Below are 27,821 nucleotides of genomic sequence, written 5' to 3'. Positions count from 1 at the left end.
AAAGGCACTGTAGAAATTTAAAAAACGAATTTAAGGGCTGAGACTTAGATTAAGGCAAAACTTTTAAGCACTCCTGAACCATGTATCATAAAAATACATATTACTGCTACTTGCTGTATCAGCATCCCACCATAGCAATTTGCAGACCCATACAGTATCTTTAAAATATATTTAACTTTTACTCAATAACCATGAAAACTTAAGGATTCATTAGATGTTGACCTGCAAACTTCCTGCCCTCTTATTCATTTGGAGGAATACTTATAAATTAACTCTTCCATGATAATATACATACACACTTCTGTTCTCTTCTAATTCTGACAAGTCATTCAACAGAATCTACTACAAGAAGGGATTAAAGGATCAGACAGCAATCTGGGGATCTTTTCCAGAGCTAAAAACATTGATGACTGTTACAGAGTGCAAAAGGTATATTCTTTATTCTGCTATACATTTAGATACAGAATAAAATTTGACTTCTCAAAATATAAAACTAATGGCAGCCCTGCAAGCTGCCAATTGGCTTTTGAGGATAAAGCACATGTAACTTTTCCAGTTTTTATTGCACATCATGTACAGGTGTGATGTTTTTTATTTACATGTGTTTGGGCAATGTCCATTTTTTCTACAAACAAACAAACAAAAACTTTAAATTATTCAAACATTCTGTCACAATGCCATATTTATATATTAAAAATCCTTCTGTAATCATTAGTTCCCCAGAAGCTAATGATTTTCCTGGGGAGTAATTTCTCCTGTTGTCAATAAAGGACATAAAATGGTTGGCAACAAAACGTGAATACTGCAAGAAAGCCACCTGCTGCTTCTCAAATACCCACTTTCAAGGTAGAGTTCTTACACCTGCAGCTAGTGAGTAAGTAGTGTAAAAAGAACCAGGAGCACCATTTTTTTTGTTAACCAGTTTGATTCAACATTGATCGCCACATAAAATATTTTACTGGCAATTGTGTTCACTTTATATATTAATTCTACACCAGAATTAAAGATAGGAATGCCAAATACAATAAAAATACAATTTGTAGCTAAGGAATGTTTTAAAACAGTGGCCCTATCTTTATTCTATGCAATAGGTTGTTTCAGAAACCTTTATCAAAATATATAAACACAGTCACACCTGCTATGTACTTACTGGATGGCAGACTACTGTCCAATCAGCATTTATTATAGACATTACTTCAGTGGACCCTGTGTGCTGAAAAAATTCAATTCTCCAAATTGAACTACTTAATTGAACCCCAAATTAATTGGGCAAATTCTACTTTAATTGCAAAAGTCATAATTGATCTTTATGTATGAATAAGTATTCTAAACATAAAGTGTGATCCAAGGCATGGTTGCTCGGAAACTACACGAGTAGTTCAACATGAGATGGTCCTTAGTACATTTACTAAAGAGTATCACTTTATCTAGATACTAGTGTCTTTAAATCAGTGTTTTTTTTCCAGTAGTGTAACTGACGTATTAAAATTATCTTTAGAACTAGAGCTATTTCTCAGTTTACACCCTTACATGGAGTTTTTCCATTGTCTATTTACATATGAACAGAGTTCTTATACCTTACACCTTACATTTATACTAGTTTAATGCATTAAAACGTCACAAATACTCTCCGTTTTTTTTCCAAAAGAAAACACAGCTATCAATAAATTTTGCTTAACTCCAGGAATGCCATGGTATAAGTGCTGATCAAATGATCACTAACGTCCTCAGACAAAGATTCATCACTGCACCATCAAAATTAAAATGTATTATTTTCTTGTGAGTTTATGGTAGGGAATCAACTGCCCTTTGGGTGCTCACACTGCAGAATTTCCAACAGCAGCTCTCTGGGGAGTGGCCCTCTGGAGCATTGCTCCATGAAACACAAGAGACTGCCTGTGGAGGAAATAATGCCCATGCCCCCGTATGTGAATGGAAATACTTTCTTCTTTCACACAGTAGGGTTTGCATATTACCCTGTAAAGAATACAAGAGTACTACATAAAAATGGCCATTCCTCACTGTCCATATTCTAAAAATTTTAATCAATGCTAGTTGCTATTTCAAATAAGTGTATACATCCTTAACTTTAGATCTCATAAAAATTTTAATATCCACTAAACCCTTAAAGCATATTGATTACAATTTTATAGCTGCAATACAGAAGTGGATCATAAAGCTCCACTGTAAATACTTGTTTACATTTTATGCTGCCTATGAGCAAAATTTAGTAGGGTATGTATTGGGTTTTCTCTGGAGAACATTAAGCATTAACCCTCTGGATTTCAATCATTTATATTTTTAATTGTGTCAAAATTAATAAAGAACTCAAGTACTTTCCACATTTCCACCTAACAATACATGATGGATTGCATGTGTGAATGACATAACTGAAGTATACAGCTGTACACAGCACTGGAAAACATGAAAAAAATGCTAAGGAAGAATTTATTTGCTCATGTGCCACCCCCCCCCCCGCCATCATTTCTTCTTCTAAATGGCCAAACTCTATTTTTAAAAAAACTTATTTTGTTCTAAGATAGACAAATGTATATAGAATGAAAGGGAATAAACTGATCTGAAGAATAGAAAATATTTAAAATTTTGAAGCATACGTTATAAAATCTATGTTTTAAACAATTATTTCAAAAAAACAAAATAAAACAGGAAATCTCCAGGAAAACAAGTTTAAATTATATCTGCAGTCATTTTGCTACCATCATCCACAAGAACAAATCTTGGATAATGTTAAAACTACTTCTTAGAAATGGCTACTACTTCAACAGTTTGTGTATTTTTTTTGCAAAATAACCTATTTGTTCAGAATAACCTATTTTGGCTTTTTATACAGCCCTGAGCTTAGTGGTGTTGAGATACTACAGTAGATATATGAAGAAGTCTAACCTAGAGTTTTGTTCAAACTGCTTATTACAGAGCAGTCAAAGTGAAATTAGTAAAATTACCTAAGAATTACATAGTCTAAGAACTGCAGCTTTAATTCCTTCAGGATCATAACTGAAATAATTCAGAGTTACAAATTAAAGAGGCAAATTCTTCCAGTCTTACAGGGTAGAATATTGCTTGCTTCAGAACAAGAATATAATAGCAGAGTAACATTTTGAATGCTGAATCATATTTTTAATCAACAAATTTCCAATCACATTTAATTTTTATGTGAATTCATAATGGCTCAACAAAGAATCAAACTGGTTTTTCTGGTCAGATCGTAACAACTGATTGGTATCTTTGCCCTTCTGCTGTGAGCTGACAGTGATTATTTCAGAGAAAGAAAGTGTGGAATTAGTAATGCAGATGCTGAAAGGCAAGTGGCAAGACTCTAGAAGAATGCTTCCAATAATGCTACTTTGTTCCCAAATCTACTGGCACCGACTCACCAAAGTAAGAGGCCAGAATGATCAAAGCCAATTTAATAGTAGTGTGCAGAATGTCAGCCAAACAAACAACATAAAACAAGTCACGTGTTATCTGTGGTCACGTTCTTCAGGGTTAGTCCAATAACTCAAGACTGTACATTCTTCCGTCTTTCCTTGTTTATTTTAATTAAACATGTAATGGTTAATAAACTGACATAGTCCAAAGTTAGTAGGTTGGTATTATAACATTTATTAAAATAATGCTATGGGTTAATAGAAACAGCAAAGAACCAAAGAATTAAAATGCAAGCTATGTAAAAACCCAACTAAAACCCAAATATGTCTAATGTATTCAATCCAGTAGCTAACTAAAAGCCCAAGAAAGACAACACTCCCAATATAATAATAAAGTACTGCAAAACAATTGGCAATTTTCAGTTATCAAAATTGTGGGTTTTGCATTTTTGTATCCTTTTCTCAGTCAGGAAAAAAATTCTTCTGAATGTTATATAACATACATATAAAACAAGATAGAAAAATACATTATAAACTTGTAACAATGGCTGTAAATACATTATCTTACATGTTTCTCATAGGCAATAGGTTGGTTATGGTACATACATAGCATCAAACTAAGATAAAGAATAGACAAATACATGTCATCTGTACGGTTACATACAAGCGACACTCCCATATACCCACTCTAAAAAAATTACATAATACTGTCAGAAAAAAGTCTTAAACTACATATTTTAATAAAAGAAAAATTCAATAAGTGATAATACTGAGAACCAAGGCATTCAGAGATTTCAAAAGTCATGCTTTAAGTTGATCAAAAATGTTGTCAACTAAGTCTTCAAACTTTTTTTAGAACAAACATTACTATTACAAGTCACACTTCTCCCAAGAAGAGACCTTTGATCAGCATCTAAAAATGTCCAGGTTTATCATAGTTGAGATGAAACTGGATCAAATACTGGTAATGTTTTTTTTTAAAGCAATTCTCTCTTCAAAATGTTTGAGTGTCGCAAGTTTATTCAACCAAACAAAAATCAAAATGGCACAGCATATACTGAAAGTCAAACCAAAACAACCCTATGTGTAACAGGAAGACAAAGCCAGTGGCAGAATAAAAGAAAAACTAGCTGAGTACAAAAGGATGAATGTTTATTGCATAGTAAATAAACTGATACTTGTTTCCAGGTGAGACACAATGTTAGACAAAGTCACCATGCAGGTGCTTAAAAAAAATAAGCCCTCTAACCTATCTTACTATTGACCTTTAATTTGGAAGCTGTGAAGGTTTTTAGGAGGATAAGAAGTTGACACTATGGAGGGGGCAAGTTATCACCTGATATTTGCCAAATATGATAAAGCCATTAGCATACCACTACTCATTCGTTATTTTTATAATTCACTTTTGTGCGTACAGTATTTCACACTAGCCCAGTTGCATGAACTTATCCTGACGCCAGAAGCATAACTGGACTTTAAAGACAGTTAATTGATACTTTTTATCTTTTTAGTAAAGCGCAACCAGCAGTTAACATTCATCAAGTAAGAGTTTGATGAGAACTATACACTGTGTACACTATTTGGTATTGTAGAGGAAAACACCTAAAAACTTAAAACATGTTTAAAAGATAGATGGACTGTATGAATATTTAATTTAATCACTGACAAAATTATTCTGTAGCAAGTTCTGCAGTACTTTCCCGTATTTATTTCAAATAGAAACAGTACAACTGATTCCAAAGGAAAAAAAATAAACACTTGCTACTTTATAAATACTGTCATTTCATGCTTTGATTTAGAATGAGACTGCATCATAGAACCCTTTGGTTTAAGGCTGAGCAAGTACTATAAAAATATATCGTCTACAATTGAAAAGGGAACGTGTTACAAAAATACTGTGGTTGGCTGTTGGTGGTACAATTCTATTTCACAGTATAAATCCTGGCAAAGTTACATCATCTTATGGCAAAAATCAGGTAATTTGAATGGTCAACTGATTTATCTTTCTTCACAGCTTCTTTTCACATACTGGGCGACTGAGTGGCATGCATTTACTTGCTGTCTGAGGGAGGAGCTGATTATATGAGACATTTGATTAAATGACCATGAAGAAAATAAGGCACTTTCTTTTCTTTATACTTATTCCAATACTTAAAAAATAAAAAAGAAAGACAAAAAGGCTCTTTTGGTCTTTTGTTTCTTGACAACCACCAGAAAAAATCATTTAATGAAATAAAGGGTTTCTTTGTTCTTTTTCTTTTTTATAACACTTGAAAGTATAAAATGCTACATTTCCAAAAATATATTTTTTTCTGCACCAGCACCCTTGTATAGTAAAAGTATCTACTTTTTTTCAATTTGTTTCAATGCACTACACTTTATCTACAATTTCATTACATGTATACAGCAAATAGGCAAGCATGGCTTTTACATCCTTAATGAATTTTCTCTATACAGGGAGGTTTAAAAAAATATTTGAACAGTTTGCCCAGTAATGTGACACATAATGCATGTACCTTGTACTCATGTAATCTTTTAAGGAAGTTGTATAGTAAAAGGAACTTTATCTCAGGTTTAGCTTAAATAGTGTTGCTATTTTGTTTATGCATTGATGTAGTTCAAAAATTCAGTAACCTATCTTTCATGGCACTTTTTTTTTTTTAAAAAACACCCAATTTGGCAGGTAATATAAAAAAGGCTGCATCTTCTGCCCTTTGAGGGCACTAGTAGTGACTACACTGCATGTCAAATTTTGAATACTTTTAGGAATCCCTTCACCAATGACATCCCTGACCAAAGGTTCATGCATGATGCATCATCACACAGTACATTCAAAGAGAGCTTTGACTTCTTTATCAGAAGAAAAAGATTCCTAGAAGTCTCACAGTAACTGCCTCTGTCATCAGGGAGTTAAGGGACGTCTGCCTCCATCTCTTACATGAGGCCCTTCTTACCATTCATTTAGGGTGGGACACTAAAGGATGATCAGTGCGGAGGGATGAATTGGACCTTATTGCTTTACTACTATTCAGTGCAGGTTCTAGAACCACTTTCACCCAAACAGGGAAAAAAAGTTGAGTTGGAGGACAAGTTCTTTGTCTTTTGTTAGATGGTAAGACGAACGGAAAAGTGCCTCAGCTCGCTGCACTGAAGACAGGCAAGCAAAGGCGATTACCAGTTAACTGATCAGCAGGCAGGCATGGTCAGGTCATCATTGGGTGAAGAGTTCAGAGGTCAGAAGGTCATAGGTTAGTTGCCGGTGGCGGCTGGGTGGTTAGAAACAAAACAAAACAAAAAGAAAGAAAGATAGAGAAGAGATTAGTTTCAGCTAGTGACGGCTTAATGACAACATGAAAACTAATCACAACTAATAAAAACAAGCATGTTTAATTCTGACATACTGCTTGACACCATCTACAGAATGCAATAAAAATCATGACAGCACAGTATCATGATTTGAACACGTGAAGGAGAAGCCCACTCCCACAAAACTGGTTAACAAGAAAAAATAGAAATAAAATGTAACAACTAATGGTTAGTAGCAGTCGATGAAAGAAAAACAAACACCCCCCACTCCCAATGAACAGTTTCTGGAACTTGGTAAAAGAATTTAAAACAGTCAGTGTACCAATCAGTATCTGACTGCTATTAAGCATTAGTATTTTCCCATCTGCAAGCATCAAAGCAACTAGTAATGATGAATGTGATTATTAATAACTGGTTGTTAAAAGAAATGAATCTAAGGAATTTGATCTGTCATGAACAATTTGGTTCCACATAAACTACGGGCCAAACAAGGGGTTTTTGTTCAATAAATTTTATTGCTTTTCAATGATTCTATTTACAAACAACATTGAATTTCTTGGCTTCATGATACAAAGCAATACTAAATTGTAGTCTAGAAGTGTAGGCATCATCATGGGAACCAGGAAAAGGCCAAACCAGGAAAAGGCCAAATAGCGTTTTCCTGCTGAAAATGCTATTTTACATATATAGGACACTAAAAAAATGCACTTGCATGTAAACACTGTAAAAGTCCTGCCATTATAAATTCTATACTTAAAATGCTCTAGTTACATCAAAAATAGAGGAAATCTAATTGATACTAATAAGGCATTTTAAAAACTACAAACAGCTCTTTATTTTCAAAGCTAATACTCTGCAAATACAATAAAATCTGACATTTCATATACATTCCTGCTTTATATTTTTATATTTTAAAAGAAGCCACCTGTAAATACTATTTTCTTTTCCAAAACACACAAAAATTACAGTAAAACATAAAAAAAGTTCTCAAGTGGAAAGTTATCATTCCCAATGTTCTTGAGCTGTTCCTTCTTTAATGACTCTCTCACATTCTCCTTCAACAACTTGGTCCACTTTACAGTAGTACAAATTTTAAGACTCATTCAACAGCTTAATCATCTCTAACAAATTCTGAGGTTTGATAAGAGTATTTGTACTGTTGCCATTGACTAAAGCAGAGGAGATGAAAGTGAGAAAGGTATTCAGTGCAAAGTCAGATTTGTGCCATTTCATAAAGTAAAATCAGTAGGCGCAATGTTCACAGATAGTACGCTTTTTAGTGACCCACATTATGGGTATGATTTACTTTCACATGGTAAATTGTTTCTGTGGCCTACCATTTAGGCTACAGTTCACGAATACTAAACGTTATTGCTGTAACTTAAATTAGACCTTCGGTTCCCTGATTTTTTTTGGAAAAAATCTGAAAAGTGGGATTTAAGTTAAAAATGTTGTAAAAAATAAAAATAAAATAAAATAAATATTTAACGTGGCACAATCTTGCCACCTTAAAATGTATACTAGATATTCGGAATCTTAAAGCATTCTTGGTACTTACTACAATTTTGATTTAAAAGGTATTACAATTTTATATATAAATTATGTGACAATTGGATTCAGAAAAAATTCAGTTATAGTCTTAGCATTGCCATTCTTGTGTATACAGTCAAGGCAAGCTATCTTAAGATACCAGTACACCTGTGATACATCCTCTGCCAAGTCCCTGACCTTCTACAGTACACACAGGTTTGTCAACTGTGCAACACCATTTACAGTTTATTACAGTTAAATCAGTCAGTTTCTCTGTTACATGGATCAAATTCAGTTTTCTATTATTTATATAGCAGTGCCTTAACCTTAGCAGAAATTTAGTAAGTACTGCTGTATTCTTCAATTCTAGACTGAGAGAATGAACAATGACATATTGGGGGCTCTTGCTTTAAATGCAATGCTTATATGTAAGTCAACATTAAGAATAAAAGCTTGCTTAATAAGAAATGATGACAACAACATTATAATTTTTAAACTGTAGACCCAAATGAATCTACTTACAGCTTTTCCTCACAAAAAGAAAGCATTTCGGTTTACTGACATATTTTAACTAATAACAGTAAAGGGCAATTCAAAGCATGTATTTACAACAAGTTAAATGGGAAGTGCCTATTAATTCTATAGTGTTTAAGGTAAATTTCTTCTTTTTGTATGCCAGCAGCTCAATAAAACCTGAACCAGATACCAAAAGATGAGCTTAAGAATATTAAATAGACAAAAACAGATTTAATACTCTAATTTACTGCTCAAACACACAAAGTTTACTTTAGAACTTGATGAAATCTGAAATTATCTACCATGTTCACTAATGATACATAAAGTCACATAGCACCATTAAAGAAAACCTACGATCAATGATACTGAAGGAGAAAATGTTATAGGTCATAAATTCATAAGGCACTTGAGGACCTTCTACTATTAAAACAACTGCAAATGCTACATGTATTCAAGAACATTATAAATAAAACCATAAACCTTGTTGCTACAAGTTATCTGAAGCCAAAAAAAAATGACCAAATTAGTCTGCAAAATGTTTTCTGATGCTTGGATAATAATCGCTTCTTTTTAAAGAACACCCAGCTGCCAACACTTTTCAGCTGCAAAAGTCAACAGCAAGAAGAATCAGAAAATAATCTTCCCTATCTTCTCTGCAACACATGATTGGGTGGTGCTGGTGGTAAGAGATCATAACTCCATCCTTGTCCAGGCACACCGATACCACATCGAGCAATCTTGGACAGCATAATATTTGGATTGGGTATATGCATGCATTATCAACCCAAATCATGTGGCCAGTTCCCTCCTCAAAAATCTAGGAGTCATCCAATCAATTTGGGCCTATATGCATTTTCAAATGTGCTCAAAGGTAAAACCCAGGGGTGCCTGAGGATGAACAAATGAACTGTGAAGACAAGTACACTTGTCTTATAGGGAGAAGGTAGGTGAGAATATTGTTAGAACCAGGATTGTAAAGCAAGTAATGGTTTTTCAGGAAAACTATGTTTGGGAACATAGTGTACCATTTCTGAAATGCTTCAGAATGTGCATCTCTGGTTTGGAATGTTTCTAATATGCGTTCTTTTGTTATAAGTGGCTAAAATGTAACTGGACTGGCTAAAATGTATAGAATAGGATCTTGGGAGGCATACAGCATTCTATTATCATGTTAGGATAAAACATCAATTGCCTGAAGTTACTTCAGTGCAACTCACGATAACTAGAGAAAGAAACCCTGTTCTCTGTAACGTGGCACTTCCATTATGGTTTGATCTTGAGAACTCTGTACCACAAATTAATCCCCACAACACCCCTGTGAGGTAGGGAAGGAGCATTCAAAAGGGAAACAGACAGTGCAGCCAAACCTAATTAGTACCACAGCTGGGAAAAATGCTCCTGAGTAAACATGAACAATTACACAACCTCCAGTAGTCTACTCAATGTCAATAAACCGAATGCTCACTTTTCACGAGAAGATTAAATTTGTTTATGGGTCCCAGTGCTGAATACTGTAAATTATATCTGATGTAAAGGAGAAAATGAAGATTTATTTTCCATTAGCCAAGTCAACCAGGGCCCAAAAGCAGTTGTCCTAGTTAATAAAAGCATCAAAATTGCAATAAGTTCAGGAAATGCATTTTAGCAGCAAATATTGAAACAAAGAATTCATTTTGGAAAGAACTTAAGGAAAACATCTTTACTAAATGCTAGCCAACTTCTGATACATAATTTTCACAGTTCTTTACTGAATTTACAAAAGAATTTTGTTCTCACATAGCTGATCAAATTATAGTACAGTGGCACAAAGAGCAAAGAGGAAACTAAATCTTCAGCTTTCTCCTGAAACACATAGAAAGCATTTACTTCTATCTCATTAAGCGCCCATTCATTCATTTTATTTTGCAACACCAATCTGATATTTCCAACTAATAGAGAGTCGCATAGGAGAATCAACTGTTAATGCAACACTAAAGACTTGAGTCCTGCTTGAATTTTAAAAAAAACATAAATAGTGCTTAAAAAGGGAACAAGTTATAGCATTTTAAACTGAATACATTGAAGTTTATATATTTCATATAGACAGGAGGGTACAGTAGTTTACAAGATTTTTCCAGATGTTTATAATTATTACCATCTCAATTTATTGTAAAACATCCATAGAACGGTCAAAATAGTATTTGGTTAACCAGCTGTGGTGTTGCAAATTTCATGTACACTCAAAGCATTTCTTATAAGCAAGAACTGCAGAACTAAACTAACCTCGGTCTGCGGTCACAATCCTTTGGTAAGGATGGACACGCATATCGTGCCTTCGAACTTTAGTAGCCACCGCACCTAGTTAAATTGCAATTACCAAGACAGTTAGAAAACATTTGAAAAAACATTAACAGCAGGCTTATGAAAATGGATTTAAATCGATCACTTTCTAAAATTCATTTTAAGAAAGCAACTAGTTAAGGCACAGTAGTTTCAAATTTTAATCTTAATATATGGAGCACCTCTGTGCAGATTAATATTACATTTTAAGCATCTGGGCCTTAACCTGCATTACCCATTCATTTACAAACTCAAGATTACAATATTTCATGAAATCTATTAGACCCAAGCATATTTGAGCTTTACTAGTCACATATTCACTGAAGTGCCTTCCTTGTAGCAGGACTATTTTTAAATAATGCCATTTTTAATACTGAAGTTTCTTTACTAATCTTAAAACAACTTCCAGTTTTTACCTTTTTAAAAAAAAGCTTTAAAGCAATTCCTTAAGCCTACAGACTGTGGTTTAAAACTAAGTCAATAACTTTGAACTGCAATGAATTAGGTGATTAGTAAAGCAAATAGTACAGAATACATAGCAGTCAGTACACTACCATACACTCATAAATCACAGCTAGTTTATCATATATACTACAGGCTACACCAAATTAATAGCATTTTAATTCTATGTGCAAAAAAGTGCAAGTAAGTCACTGACTGCTAGGCTACAATTTTTCAAGGCTGCTGAAAACTAAGCATGTGTTAAAAGTCAGCTCTGATGAGGGTTCAGTTAGGACCGTTCTTGAATTCTTAGCCTTTCGTTGGGAAAGCCATACCTAAAGATAAAAGGAAGGGAATTGAAGTTTAGTCAACTAAGATCTGATGCTAATTTCAATTTTCCAGTTATGTCACACTTTTCATAGTCATTCTTCTGAGAAATTTAAATTACCCTAATATTTTACCATAAAATCTGGTAAAATCAAACATTTCTGTTACTTTCCACCCAAGTCAACATGATCGACTTCAAATGTCAAGCCTTCAGCTCTCTGGTGTTTTAAATTGCTCTAACAGCACAGTCTGTTAGTACCACATACACTGTTCTAACACAGCAGCTCCTCGTATACTGGGCAGCTGTAGTAAACATGTGGTATTCCCCCAAGCAAAGGGTTTTCCATTCACTTCAAGTGTTGGGATCTGTTCTGCACAATCAGTCCCATTGTGAACAAGGCCCTGACAATGCCATTACAACCGAAAAAGGAAGCCAGCGCTGGCCAGCAGCAGAGCTGTATGCGTGGCAGTCACTACAAAACTTTGGACTGGGTATATTCTTCTAAATTTGACTGCTTAGGTTACTGCACAGATTACAGTTAGTACTTCCACACAGCTCTAGAAGTTATTTAAAATTATCATCTCTTGGGGGCGGGGGAAAAAACTAAATTAGTTGATATCAACCCAGAAGTCATATTTCCATATTGTAATACTAATTTTTTTAAATGAATGGCCTGCAAGTTAAGACATTGTTTAACATATTACTGCAGAATGATTTGAAGACATTGATTATTATGGCTTTTACCAGTAGCCTGATCCCAGAGCTAAGGTGACAAGGATTTAGAATGGGGTATACACTGCAGTAAAGATACACCAGAACAGATTTTAAGATAGGGTAGAAGTGATATATAGATTCTACTGACAATGAATGAATACCTCCTACACTATGATTATTCTTTCTCAATAGATTATCTGCATTCTGGAAGAAACCACTTGCAAATGATGTGAGATTAAGTGACTGCAGAAAAAGGGACTGCGGCAGTGGCTCAAAATCACACCATAGTTATTGTTCTATAAATTAAATACATTATCTAAAATAAATAAATTCTATTAAAAACTCCATAAAATAGTAGAAACTAGTAAAAACAAAAACAAGTCTTAAAGCTGATATTCTTTCTGCACATGACCAATTGAGCTGAAGCACTCAGAAAATCTACCTTTCAGCAGCTTTCAGTACTGGAATTATATTCCTTTTAAGTGTGTGTTTCTTTCTTTCTATATGATTAGCATCCAATGACTTTCAAGATTAAGAACATGAACAGATTAAAATTAAGCACTATTAAGTCCCAATCATTGCAGAGGGACAGAAACAATGGATCTTAGAAGTGCTTAGTTTTGGCTTTATTATGCCAAAACACTGGCAAAAGTATGTAACTAAGCAAAGTCCCATATATCAACAGCATACTGCCGTATCAAAGTACAATACATACAAGCCAGAAGGGGGTAGGTTATTTAAACTGGGGGGGGGGGATGAAACATCAACATTAGCAACTTGTTATAACAGCTGCTATATTCTAGACTCAACCCAGTAAGTCAACGGCACAAGAAACCAAAAATGACTCATTTCAAGTTTGTAAATCCTTTAGAGCATGTTCTTCTACTCTAACTTCATTTATCACATTTACTTTCCCCCCTGCTTTTACTGTCATAATCCATTATATTTGACACCAAGTCCAGCATTTCCAAACTTCTAATCCCTGGAGCTCGGTTAATAATGGCTTGTAGTAGCCCTCTTTTCCTCAGCAAAAAGATTGTGCATTTTGTGAACTTCTGGAGTTTTCTCATATTTGTCAGCTACACTGAATCCTTTACTCCTTTACACGGGATGCCACTGCTCATATATTGTCATGGTGAAAGGCCGAGAGTGGTGAATGCATCTCACAAAGTCATTGAATATGTTAACTTTTCAAGATATACTTCATACCCACCCAAACTGGGCACACAAATGTGCTTTGTTATATACAGTTTGGGTACTGCTGCATAGGCTCATCCATCAATTCCCACTAACCCAAAAGTAATTTTTAAACTTAAAATATGCTACAAAAATAAGCATATTATAGATTTTCTTGGAAATTTCATAAAATAGCATTTTCAAAATCTACAATGTATTTGAAGTAAACATATCAACAGTTATTATGCTTACTTGTTAGATACGTTACTCTGAAATGCTATACGAACTCCTCACTATTATGATATGCTTGAAAAAAATGCATGGCTAATACTTCTCCCACGTGATGACATTTTCAGCAACCAGTAAGTCACACAACTGTGACATATACCATTTGCCAAATTAATGTTTAGTTACTTATCAAGAAGACACTTACCTAATACACCACTGGGTTCAATAGGATACTCAAGAATTGATGTAGCAGGTGCCAGTGTGTAGGGATACTCATAAGGTGTGTAAATTAAACCAGCTTCAGGTCCTGGGGGAACTATTGCAGCAGTTGGGTGAGGAGTTCCATTTGGCATGACAGCGGTCTGTATTTGTCTGATCAAAGGCATTATGGTAGGGCCAGCTGGCGTAGGGGTACGCAGGGCAGCTGGTGGGAGAACAGGCGCAGGCCCTGTGATAATCCGTGGAGCCTGGGCTGTTGCTGCAAGAGAAAAGGCAAGGGCTGCTACAGTAAGCAAAGAAATTTAGAAGGAAGTATGGAGACAGCAGTGCAAAACATGGAAAGATGGGGAAAGTAGAAAAGTAGGAAAGAAGAAAAATAAAAGGAAATCATTAGTACATGCATTGATCACTCAGTGCCAAAGCACACCATTCAACAGCTTTCCATTTCCCAGTGTGATTAAGTATGAACATGCAAAATAAAAGCCAATTTCAAATGGTAAAGTAGATTTTTCAAACAGGTTACACAGCACAAAAGCTCAATTTAGACCACGTAGTTTTCATTACCTATGCCTTCAAGACTGCATGAGACTGAGAGGCATGCAGGAAACAAAGAAAATACTGTTGTAATTGCACATAGAATATTAAAAAAGTGAGATTATAGAGTCCTCAGAAATTCAGTTATGCTTAGGTATCATACAATGTAAAATATTTCAGTTGCTTCTTGTAATATAAACATTCTATTTAGTATGCACAGATAAGAATGTGTTTATAAACATTTTCCACTTTCAGGATCACTGGGGATATAGGTGGAGACATGAACATTTATGGGAAACTGATTATACGTTTTTAATTTCTCTCTTGCAATGAATACCAGCTTATGCATTAAGATTTCCTTTCCCCTAGTATTAGAATATTCTAACCTATGTTTCTGAAAAAAGCTACTGATTAATCCTAACTAGAAAAATAGTACTCCAACAACGCATAAAGTTTTGCACACATTAGAACATGATACTACTATCCTTTCCCAAGTTTAAACCTAGTTTTGACTCATTTATCAAAACAAAGAATACAGAATACAGTTTATTAAGTATCTTCTCATGTTTTATTCACAACTTGTTTTTGCAAGCAATACAGTTAGGTTTTAAACTAAATACAATATTATAACTAGAATATTAATAAGGCATAGGGTTGAAAATGGCTTGGTCAATGGATGAATCATCCTTATTTCTAGTTATTTTCTCATTCTAGTTTTTTATTGTTATTACGATCTAGGATCAGAATTTGAGTCAGCATATACAATAATATATAACAAATACATTGATTACCTGTCTAAGCATATCTAGGAAATTGAGCAATATATTTAAATACATAAAACTGTTAAATATTGGTTAAAATTTCTTAAGGGAGTTGTGGTAGTCTATCTAATTAAACTAATCAGGGTGCAGAATCTTGCTACCTCAGCAGTGATTTCATTACAGCAAACTGCTAAAAGGATAACAGAATAAAATTAAGAGTACATAAATTTTAAGTTTACACATGTCTAAAAATTAAGTACATCAGTGTGCTAAAATGGGTAAAATAGTTAAAATCTTAATTAAAATTTCTAGAGGAAGTATTAATGTTCTAATGTTCTGTCTGATTACACTAGCCAAAGCACAGAACCTTGCAGCCTTGATAGTTATTTTCTCTAATTATTTTCTCATTTTAGTGTTGCAGTGGTATAGCCATGTGAGTTTGCTGCAACAAATAAAAAGGATTTTTGTTAGCACCAGCTCCTTCCTGTTTTAAAAATAGTAAGGTGTGGGTAGATTAAGGAACTCCTGCTTCGTTCACACAAATCATCAATATCAAACAGAAGATCACAGACTTTACATTGCAACAAAAGCTGAATCTCAGTATGATTGTTTTTGGTGGAAAAGTTATTAAGGACCAAGCCCAGTTAAATAAATCCATGATGTACACAAAGAAAACAGTGTTGCACTTACCAGTAACTACTGTTCATCTAGGTCTTTGTGCAGGCACACATTGGGGACTGCACCTGCGCAGGCCAGCTGCTTGGAACAGGATTTTTTCTAGCTTTTAGGCTATTCAAGGGGGTGACACCCCCCCCCCCCGAACTGCTCTGAGCTGGTTTTTCCTGCAGAGAATGGTCACACGGTGGTTGAGGTCGCACCCTTTCCCTCAGCTCGCCTGTGCCACCATAAGTCTTCACTGTCATGATCCAGAGAGCTCACAGTGGGGCAGGAGGGATGGAACGTGTGACTGCATGAAGACCTACATGAACAGCAGTTACTGATAATTGCAACTGTTTTCATTTATGGTTTTCAGCGCAGTTCCAGATTGGGAGAAGAGCAAGCTACTCACCAAGGAGGAGAGGTGATGTTCTCAAGCAAAGAGTGACTGCAGAACTGTAACTATGAACTATTAACATTAAACTACTAACACTACCACTAATACAATCGGAAGCACTAGAAAATGTCTGTTCTCTGCGGCAGCAAAAAACAAACTGTGGGAAAGGCGGGGGGAGACCTCAACCACCATGTGACCGTTCTCAGCAGGAAAAACGCTCGGAGTGGTCTGAGGGGGAGGTTGCCCCTCAATAGCCTAAAAGCTAGAAAAAATCCTGTTCTGAGTGGCTGGCCTGCACAGGTGCAGTCCCCAGTGTGGGACTGCACTGAAGACCATAAATGAGTATCTGTGATTTATTCATGCAAGATAATGAAAAAGTGACTTGTTACTAACTCCCCACTCCATTGGTCAAAGTTTTACAATACACTTCAAAGTAGAATTTTGCCTAAAGGTTATGTGAACTAAAATTATTGATAAGTGGACATTTGAGTACTTTGCATAAATTGCTTTGTGTTTAATTCTGGCTTTCCGCAAACAATGCAAAACTGAATTATTCAAAAAGGCCTTTTTCTCAGCTAAGAGGGTGGTATTGTAGGAAAGGGGTCCCAGATGTTTCACTAATGAGTTAGAAACCATAGATTTCACCATTATGTTGCCTTAAATATTATCTGTTGCTTTAAATATGTACTCCTATATACTACCTGTGCTTTATGTTGTTTAATGTAAATCCTAGAATTGATTATGTTCTGTTTCAGCAATTCCTCAACCCCATACTGGTTCCTTGCTAATACTATGTCTTTGTAAACTTATATTTATTTACCCTATGACATTGTTTATGGAAATGTTCTTGCCACTGTATGGAAATGCCTCCCCTAGTCCTTGCCACTGATTGTACTAATCTCACATTATGTAATCCGCCTTGAGTTTTAGTGAGAAAGGCGGAATATAAATGACATAAAAAAATAAAATAAATTAAAAAATTGGAACACAGTTACAAAAAGATTACTCTCTGCTCACATTGTGAAAGAATGGCTTCTCAAATTCTTCCTGCCTTTCTGTTCATCTAAAAGTAGCATTGCTGAATGCACCTATTTATATTCCAGCTATGCACCTTGGCATCTGGTGCTTCAATTATTTCAAACAAGAAACACAAGGGCAGCCATGTTGGATTAGATCATGTAGTCCAGCAGCCTGTTTCACCCAGTGACCAGTTGCTCTGGAGGGCCAACAAACAGGAAACAGTGGCCAAAGCCCACTCCAGATGTTCCAGCAATAGTATTCAGAGGTTTTCTGCCTCTGAATATGAAGTAAAAATTCCAAGGAAGAGTTATTTCCTCCCAGTTCTCAAACATTTTGTCATTGTGTTCTAAACTTTAGTGATCTCATTTAGTCTTTAATGTTTAGGTTAGAAGGAAAAGTCTATGAGAAGATGGAGATTGTGTATGTCTATTTGTGAGTGACAGATGTTTTCAAGGGAGATCAAAAAATTACAAGCCATTCTCCTTAAGTTTTCAAATTGCAAGCCAAAGTCATTATTTTCTGACTCTACTCAACATGAAGTGGCTTCACATTCAATGTCAGTAATCAGACTCACTAGCAAGTCTTTGCTTAAATTTCCCTAATCTGGGAGGTTTATCCTAAGCACAGCATCAATAGAATTGGGGGTGAACAGTATAATAGCCAAGCTTGTAGATAATACCAAGTTATTCTGTGTAAGGCTCCTCCCTCATTGGTTCCCCCTATTGGACCCTCTGCCATCCCGCTGGCTTCTCAAGACAGGTGGGCAGGAAAGGGGGTTGCACCACCTTGTTCCTTCTCCTGCTCTGTCAGTGACAGCACACCCCAACTGCCTCTCCCTGTGCTTCCTCCTTGAGTCTCCAGGAACCTGCTTTTAAATGTTTCCCCTTTCCCCCAAACCCTGTGTTTCCTCTCAATCCCCACCCAGCTCCCTGAGTGACCTTCTCTGAGCCTATCCAATGGGAGGGCTGAGTAGACTCTACAGCTTCTTGGCCTCTCTCACTTCATCTCCGCCCGATTTAGAGGATCTCTCTAAATTGGGCAAGTGAGCAATCACATGGTAAAGGACTTTCAGCATGGGTAAATGTAAGGTGATGCATGTTGGAACAAAAAATCCTAATTTAAAATATATGTTGATGGGGTGGGGGTGGTGTTATGAACTGGCTAAGATTGAAATACCTTAAGACTGCAGTGGAAAATTCAATGAAAATGTTTTGACAGTGCACAGCAATGGTGAATAAGGCTGATTTGATGCTAAGAATTTTTGGAAAGGGGTTGAAAATAAAACAGCCAGTACTGTAATGCCCTTGTATACAGCTGTGGTATGATCTCATTTGGAATGTGTGCGCAGTTCAGGTTGCCATATCTCGCAAAGGACATTAAAGAACTGGAAAAAATACAAACAAGGGCAACCAAGATGATCAGGTGGCTGGAGCACCTTTCTGATGAGGAAAGGCTGGAAGGTTTGGGACCCTCCAGTATAGAAAAAAGACTGCTAAGAGGAGGTTTATCAAATTTGGCATTAGGTGGAAAAGGTGGTTTGAGGGAGCTCTTTCTCCCTCTCACATAATACTAGAATTTGGGAGGGCACCCAATGAAATTGTTGGGTAATAGTTCAGAACAGACAAAAGGAAATACTTTTTTACTCAATGAGTAATTAAATTCTGGAATTCACTGCCTTGGAGGATAGTGATGACAGCCACAGCATACATAGCTTTAAAAGGTGGTTAAGATATATTCATGTAGAGGTCTATAAATGGCTACTAGCCATGGTGACTGAAAGGAGCCCCACCAAAGTACAAAGGCAGCAACCCAATGCTGGGAGTCAGCAGCAGGAGAGGGCCTCAGCCTATAAACCCTGTTTGTTTGGCCCTCAAGGGCAACTGCTGTGTGTAACAGTATGCTGTAGTAGATGGACAAATGGTCTGATCCATCAGGCTCTTCTTATGTTTTTACTGTACAGTCTAGAGGACTCAGGGTCGTCAACTTTCTCTTTGACGAGACTCTTCTATGTTGGCTGCCTGCCTGACAAAACTTTTAGCACAGCTAGAGATAAGTTTCCCCAACTAAATTACTGCATGTCCAGCAATTGGTAAAACAGAAGCCATAAGAGAAAATAAGTCTCACGTAGAAGATCTCCGATGATTTCTCCAGTTAAAGGTACAAAGGTAGTAGATGTAGAAAAAGAACTTGTCTGTGCTTCTGCCAGTCAGAGTACACAACACTAGGCTGCACTGATCAAGTCTGACTCAAAAAACGAGTTTCATATGGTCCTAGGTTCAAAAGGACATTGTAGGTAAGGATGGAGCCAAATCACATCTTATGCAGCACATGCTACATCTGACAGGATTGGGTCTTACACAAGAAGACAGCACAAGCCAAACTCATAAGACTTTCTTATCTTTCAATAACAAACAAGTTGACCAAACTTTATTAGGCAAGTCTGAATTTCTTAACACTTGGCATCATGGTAGACAGAAACCTGTAATGATAGAGGAAACCCATTACATTCAAACTGCCCCCTCCAATGCAGGATTCATCTCAGTACAGAAAGAATGCAGGATCACCAATAATAGTACTGGGCCTTATGCTAGTATTAAGAGAGGAGTGGGACATTTGTCACTGTACTGGAAAATCCTCTGAGCTAGAGCAAACCATTTAGGCACATGCTGACCCTACAAAGATTGCTAATGTTACAAAATATTACATATGCCCAGGAGTTGAAAAATTTGCCTCATTTAAGGTTGCCACCCAGCCATTTACATTAACAATTCTCACTTAAGGCATCAAATAGTGGTGGCCACATCTGTAGTACTGTTGGCTGTGAATGTAAACACATGAACATTGGGATGCCACACAGAAATTGAATCTTTTATAGATTATGGAACTTTCTGCATACAAAGCATGTGATGTACTGCCGAGGTACCATTTTGCTGGCCTGGGTTATGCATCAAACCCTACTTTACATCCCAGTTTCCCATGGGCTTGTAGATGGGTGCACACTCGATAAGTGACCATTTGTTCATGACCATTTTCTTTATCCTAATCAGGTTTACTCGTATTGGGAAAGATGCAGCAATGCACTTGGGGGCACTGCTGCAATGAAGGTAAAATCTACTATACACCTTTAACACTAGTCAAGAATATATACAAGTATACATTGTCCTCCAGTTACTACAGAAGCATGTTGCCCAGTCCTTAATGACAACCTGAGCTCTTTGCTCAGCCAATGGGCTAACCACCATTTTATCTAGGCCACCTGTAAAGCAGTGCAGCATCTTTGGGGGGGTCACTGTTATCCTAGGCATTCTTGAGGCAAAAGACACCAGATTTTACAACAAACATAGGTAAGCAAGGAAGCATTCCCCATTAAAGAGAAGGAAATCCACACATGCTCAGAGATACTCATGTTTAGGCGGCATCAGGATTTTGCAAACAAAAAATATTAATTGTATCCTCATTTCAGAACGTGTACATAGGACTCGATAGTAGAGGTGTGCGTTTCGGGTTTCCGATTCAGGAAAAATGCCCGAATTGGACCTGATCCATAAAAATTCATCTAGGCCACCCGTAAAGCAGTGCAGCATCTTTGAGGGTCACTGTTATCCTAGGCATTCTTGAGGCAAAAGACACCAGATTTTACAACAAGTGTGTGTGTGTGTGTGTGTGGGGGGGGTGTTTGGGGGGGGGGACAAAGCTTCCCCTCCTCACTTCAGTATGCTCCAGTCCAAACCTTTACGGAGCATACCAAAGTGAATTAAAGACCCGCTTCAGAGTTCGGGTTATTCTGGAAGAGTTTCCTGCTTCGGGTGAACCTGAGGCGGGAAACTCAAATTTTCCCCTGGTTCACACCCCCTACTGTATAGTGCATACAGTGCGATTTCAGAATATTATAACTATTTTGGACTTTTGTCTACAAGTAGTAAAAAACAACTTTAATAAAAATTTGCTTCATATCCATATTCATTTTCACAACATTAGTTGCAGAGTTTGAGACTAAATATTGAACAGCTATTCCCATTATGTTGACAATATCAGAAATAAACATTATATTTTAGGAATAATAAGAAATAAAGGGGAGAAGCTAAAAGCTAATAAAGCCGCTTTCCTAAATTGCAGGGCACGACTGCCCACAATCAGCTCCATCCAGATAATTTAGCTGAGCATGTGCATTAAGCACATAATAAAAGCAACCCCAAAGGGGATTCTTACAGAAAAACAACCTGCAGAAGCTACTATTTCATTGTTCAATTAGGACATTCGTTTGGCCAGAAGATGTCAGCATCAGGCCTAGGGATGTGCATTTAGATATTTTCAGTAATATATATCTATGTGTCTATTATGGTATATCTAATACCATAATGAGGTCCTGAAAAATTCCATAAAGAGTCAGGCGTGGCATTTTAAGGCTCCTAGGTTTGTTTTTCTTCCATTTTACAGGTTTCCTGGGCAATGGGAGGGAGGCAGCTCTACTATGTAATAAGACCAGACATTAAGGGGAGCATTAGAACTGTCTGCTCATCATGAGGATCACAACCTTCCATGGCGCCATAAACATTGGCAAATAATAACAATAATATTTGTTTTATATACCGCCCTTCAGGACAACTTAACACCCACTCAGAGTAGTTTACAAAGTATGTTATTATTATCCCCGCAATAATCACTCTATGGGGTGGGTGGGCTGAGAGAGTTCTGAGGGAGCTGTGACTGATCCAAAGTCACCCAGCTGGCTTGAAATGGAGGAGTGGGGAATCAAACCCGGTTCCCGAGATTAGGAGTCCCACTGCTCTTAACTACTACATCAAACTGGATAAAAAGCAGGCCTGCTGTTGGACGCTATTTCATGGCTACATTTTTTGTACTACTACTGCTGTTCTGTTCCATACCTTGGAACAGATTTCTGCAGCCTAGAAAAATCTTCTTCTTGTGCTTGTACATATTCCGGACTAGACGACCCACAATTAAATTTGTTTAAAAATATTTCAAGTTTTTCTGTTTTTCCTGAGAGGATTGGGGGAAGGAATCTTTTATTCTTTAAAAGTAGTTTTCCTTTATTTTGTTTTAGGCTTTTTAAAAGGGTTTAAAAGACCTGTGCTGTTTTGTTGGGTTATCTTCTCTTGGCTTATTTTAGAAATGTTATGTGCTAGGGATTAACTAGTAACTGACAGCCAGTTTGGTGCAGTGGTTAAGAGCGCGGGACTCTAATCTGGAGAGCTGGGTTTGATTCCCCACTCCTCCACTTGAAGCCAGCTGGGTGACCTTGGGCTAGTCAGGGCTCTCTGGAGCTCTCTCAGCCTCACCCACTTCACAGGGTGTTTTGTTGTGGGGATAATAATGACATACTTTGTAAACTGCTCTGAGAGAGCATTACGTTGTCCTGAAGGGTGGTATATAAATCGAATGTATCATCATCATCATCATCATCATCATCATCATCATCATCATCATCATCATCATCATCACTACTACTACAACAACAACAACAACAACAACAACAACAACAACAACAACAACTTAGTTTTGGGAGACTGGTGGGCTTCACTTGTAGGCTTAAGGAAAAATGTGAGGTTTTAAAAAAGAATTCCATAGTTGCATCGTAAGTTGTAGTTGCCTATGGAACATCTACCTTACATTGGTGTGTAGTCCAGGGTGACAGAATGAGTAATAGGAGTGGAGGACAATGGACCTGGGGGAAGCCAAAGAGTAGAAAGGCAAGGGGAAAGGGCTATAGCATCTCCCTGACCCATGTGGAGGCTTGCTCCACAGAAGTCTTTGACCAGAACGAACAGGACTGTGGTGCCGTCCCTGTTTTGGGCTGCTAGGGTCCTTGTGAAGGCACCGCTGTCCCATGCTTATGGGAGAGCTGTGCACTTCACATCCCATAACTGGACCTGCCTTCAGGCAGAGTGTGCATACCAGTCACTGACTGTGCATTGGTGACAACCCAAGGATATTCCGGGCGATGGTGGACCAACCACATGAACATATGAAGCTGTCTTATACTGAATCAGACCACTGATCCATCAAGCTCAGTATTGTCTATAGATATGATAGATATGTGTAATAGTGCTATCTAAAGATATGCAATGGTATAAAATATATTACTATGACCCATTCTTAGAATGTAGTATATAGCTATTAATATAGGGGGCATATTATATTGTAGGTTATTGGGTACTATTGATAGATAGTACTAAAAGATATGGAATGTTAGATAATGGTATTTATCATTAGATAGGTATTATTATTTTATATAGAGTTTAGTTTGGTTAAGATTTTATCTAAGAGGTAATAAAGGGAATGGAAAACTGTCGGAAGTCAACGGAAAAGGGGGGGAAGGGGGGTATTATAATATGATGGAAAGTTAACTGTGTATGGTTGTTGGGGGTTTTCCGGGCTGTATTGCCGTGGTCTTGGCATTGTAGTTCCTGACGTTTCGCCAGCAGCTGTGGCTGGCATCTTCAGAGGTGTAGCACCAAATGACAGAGATCTCTCAGTGTCACAGTGTGGAAAAGATGTAGGTCATTTGTATCTACTCAGGAGGGGTGGGGTTGAGCTGAGTCATTCTGCAAGAGTTTCCCAGGGTGTGGAATGCTAATGGCGGGAGGCTTCACTGTATCCTGAGGAGGTTCTTTTGCATATGGATTGGTGCTTGATGTGCTAATCTTCTCTGCAGGGCTATTGTCGGGTGTGGAGTGTTTTGTTGGCCTGGTGTTTTTCAGAACTAGAGCCCATGCTCTGTTCATTCTTAAGGTTTCTTCTTTCCTGTTGAAGTTTTGCTTATGCTTGTGAATTTCAATGGCTTCCCTGTGCAGTCTGACGAAGTAGTTGGAAGTGTTGTCCAGTATTTTGGTGTCCTGGAATAAGATACTGTGCCCTGTTTGAGTTAGGCTATGTTCAGCCACTGCTGATTTTTCAGGCTGTCCAAGTCTGCAGTGTCTTTCATGTTCTTTTATTCTTGTCTGGATGCTACACTTTGTGGTCCCGATGTAAACTTGTCCACAGCTGCAGGGTATACGGTATACTCCTGCAGAGGTGAGGGGGTCTCTGCTGTCTTTTGCTGATCGTAGCATCTGTTGTATTTTTCGGGTGGGTCTGAATACTGCTTGAAGGTTATGCTTTTTCAACGAATTCTATGAACAGATGGATGGGGTAGCCATGGGGAGCCCACTCAGCCCAGTTATAGCAAACTTCTACATGGAACATTTTGAAAAAACAGCTCTAGAATCAGCACCCCACAAACCCAGTGTATGGTTCCGGTTTGTGGATGATACATTCATCATTTGGAGCCATGGGGAGGAAGAATTGATGGAGTTTTTGAATCATCTCAACAACATCCACCTGAACATACAATTCACAATGGAGAAAGAAAGTGAGGGAAAACTCTCATTCCTGGATACCTTGGTCATCCGCAAAGCAAACTTTCAGTTAGGTCACAAGGTCTACAGGAAACCAACTCACACTGATCGGTACTTACACAAAAACTCCAATCACCACCCCCGACAGAAAAGAGGCATAATGAAAACATTAGTGGATCGTGCAAGACGGATATGTGAGCCGCGCTTTCTCAATGAGGAAATTAATCATCTAAACCACGCACTTCAGGCAAATGGCTACTCCAGAAATGAAATCCGAAGAGCAATCAAACCCAGGATGAATCAAACAACCAAAGAAAAACAGTCTCCCACAGGAAAAGTGTTTTTGCCATATATCAAAGGAATTACTGATCAGATGGGAAAGCTTATGAAAAAGCATAACCTTCAAGCAGTATTCAGACCCACCCGAAAAATACAACAGATGCTACGATCAGCAAAAGACAGCAGAGACCCCCTCACCTCTGCAGGAGTATACCGTATACCCTGCAGCTGTGGACAAGTTTACATCGGGACCACAAAGCGTAGCATCCAGACAAGAATAAAAGAACATGAAAGACACTGCAGACTTGGACAGCCTGAAAAATCAGCAGTGGCTGAACATAGCCTAACTCAAACAGGGCACTGTATCTTATTCCAGGACACCAAAATACTGGACAACACTTCCAACTACTTCGTCAGACTGCACAGGGAAGCCATTGAAATTCACAAGCATAAGCAAAACTTCAACAGGAAAGAAGAAACCTTAAGAATGAACAGAGCATGGGCTCCAGTTCTGAAAAACACCAGGCCAACAAAACACTCCACACCCGACAATAGCCCTGCAGAGAAGATTAGCACATCAAGCACCAATCCATATGCAAAAGAACCTCCTCAGGATACAGTGAAGCCTCCCGCCATTAGCATTCCACACCCTGGGAAACTCTTACAGAATGACTCAGCTCAACCCCACCCCTCCTGAGTAGATACAAATGACCTACATCTTTTCCACACTGTGACACTGAGAGATCTCTGTCTTTTGGTGCTACACCTCTGAAGATGCCAGCCACAGCTGCTGGCGAAACGTCAGGAACTACAATGCCAAGACCACGGCAATACAGCCCGGAAAACCCCCAACAACCATCGTTCTCCGGCCGTGAAAGCCTTCGACAATACATTTAACTGTGTATGTTTTTATATTTGTATAATGACCCAGCCAATATATATATTTTTTTAAAAGGTCAGTATTGTCTACTTGGACAGGAAGGAGCTCTTCCGGGTTTCAGGGAGAGGACTTTCACATTACCTACTAACTGCTCCTTTAACTGGAGAGGCCAAGGATTGATCCTGGGATCTTCTGCATGCAAAGCAGATGCTCCACCATTGAGTCATAGCCCAGTACCAGACTGGCTATTGTCAGGCTTTACTTCATGTTGAGGCATACACAGTAGCCTACAGCTCTACCACCAGTGAGGAAGAGTTAGTGGCATGGGTAGGCAGAGATGTCTCCATGGACTACACAGTGTGTGAAGGCAAGGTAAATATTGGGGAAGCAGAAGAGGCTGTGGGCCTGAAGTGCATTAACTGTGAGGTCCACCTCCTTCACTAGAGGTGAGAGATGCCCTGAGTTTGGGGATTCTACACAGAATCCTAGATTGGATACTGTAACCTGTGAATTCCAGGGTCAGCTGTGGACCTGACAGAATACCATATGTCACTTTTCATGAAGTGTGAAAGATACTCATTTGCTCCACTAGAAGCAGGCACTGATAGTCATGCAAGAACACAGCCTTATCAGGAATGTCAGTACATGCTGAAAATCCACCTGAGCCATGCTTGAGCACGTGGTGGATCAGAACACCCTGGGCAAAGTGGCCTTTGTCACTCTACAAGGGGAGAGATTGCTCAGCAATGAGGAGGGGCTGACTCTCACACTTTGTACAACTTTCAGCCTTCTAAGGAGTTCACCAAGGTGCTCTCATCGGAAACAGCAAACCTGAATCTTGTCATTCCCATGATCCAAAGGCTTCCTGGGAAGATGTCTGCCTTTTTGGAGCCAGGTGCAAAAAACAGGATTGCACTTACCTATTAACTGTTTTTCATCAAGTGGCCTTCTGTGCAGGCACACACTGGGACTACACAGAGCTTTCTAGAAGACTAGGAGTGCTCTCCTCCCTGCAGTGCTTTCTCGCCCAAAACATCACATGACTAGGAGGGGGCACTATTACCTCAGTTCGCTCCATGCTGCTGCCAGAGATCCCACAGAAACTAAGGTTCCAGAGAGTTCAAAGTGGGGCAGAAGGGAGGAATGTGTTCCTGCACAGAAGACTGCTCAATGAACAATAGTTACAGGAAAGTTCAACTGTTTTCATCTTCATGGCTTCTCTGCAGTCCCATATTGGGAGAGTAGCAGTCTCACTTACTGAAGGAGGATCGTTTTCCCAACAGATGCTTATCATCTCACTGACACTGACATACACCCAGAAGTGCTTAAAAAGAGGCAAGGAACTCTCTACAACTGTCCTTACCAAAGTGGAAGCAGGAATGTGGCAAGGAAAAACAGTGCTATAACGGAAAGAGCTGTGCTTGGTAAAAGGTACTGAACAGTCATGAACTTAAGAGAGAGTGTGATAGCCTCTACCAACCCACAGAAGAATGGTTATGTGAGGATACAGCCAGGCCTCTCTTGGAGTCTGAATGCCTAATACAACTGAAAGGGAATCCTGACCAGGGCATTGGACACAATATTGTGAAACTCTATGAATGGGAGGACACAGGTTAGAACATACAATGTCGTCATTTCACTGGTGTAAGTGCTGAACACTAAAAATAAAGCACCACAGAGGTGCAAAAAGTTAACAAGGGATTATATCCTACTTGGAACGTCTTTGGAAATCCAATAGGGAAGAGGAACATTAAAAGTGTTTAAGTCTC

General features: G+C 37.8%; 1 protein-coding gene across 7 annotated transcripts in view; it reads right to left on the bottom strand.

Annotated features, from left to right (window-relative positions):
• Positions 1-413: 413 nt before the first annotated feature.
• QKI (QKI, KH domain containing RNA binding) overlaps positions 414-27,821 on the bottom strand; it is a 277,266-nt gene continuing 249,858 nt past the window's right edge. Inside the window, exons 6-9 of one of the 7 annotated variants that reach the window (XM_054970310.1) lie at positions 14,731-14,754; positions 14,153-14,425; positions 11,004-11,078; positions 414-6,655 (exon numbers count right to left, since the gene is read on the bottom strand). In XM_054970310.1, coding sequence (XP_054826285.1) covers positions 6,639-6,655; positions 11,004-11,078; positions 14,153-14,425; positions 14,731-14,754 — 389 coding nt within the window. In that variant the 3' untranslated portion in view covers positions 414-6,638. Of the gene's footprint in view, positions 6,656-10,985; positions 11,837-14,152; positions 14,450-14,730; positions 14,755-27,821 lie in introns of those variants that run through there. The other 6 variants (XR_008596476.1, XR_008596475.1, XM_054970351.1 and 3 more) reach the window with 6 other exon arrangements.

This window comes from Eublepharis macularius, chromosome 1, assembly GCF_028583425.1.
Source record: "Eublepharis macularius isolate TG4126 chromosome 1, MPM_Emac_v1.0, whole genome shotgun sequence".
Taxonomy (NCBI): Eukaryota; Metazoa; Chordata; class Lepidosauria; order Squamata; family Eublepharidae; genus Eublepharis; species Eublepharis macularius.
Note: the sequence above shows the minus strand (reverse complement) of the source record. Positions and strands in the feature narration are given on the sequence as shown.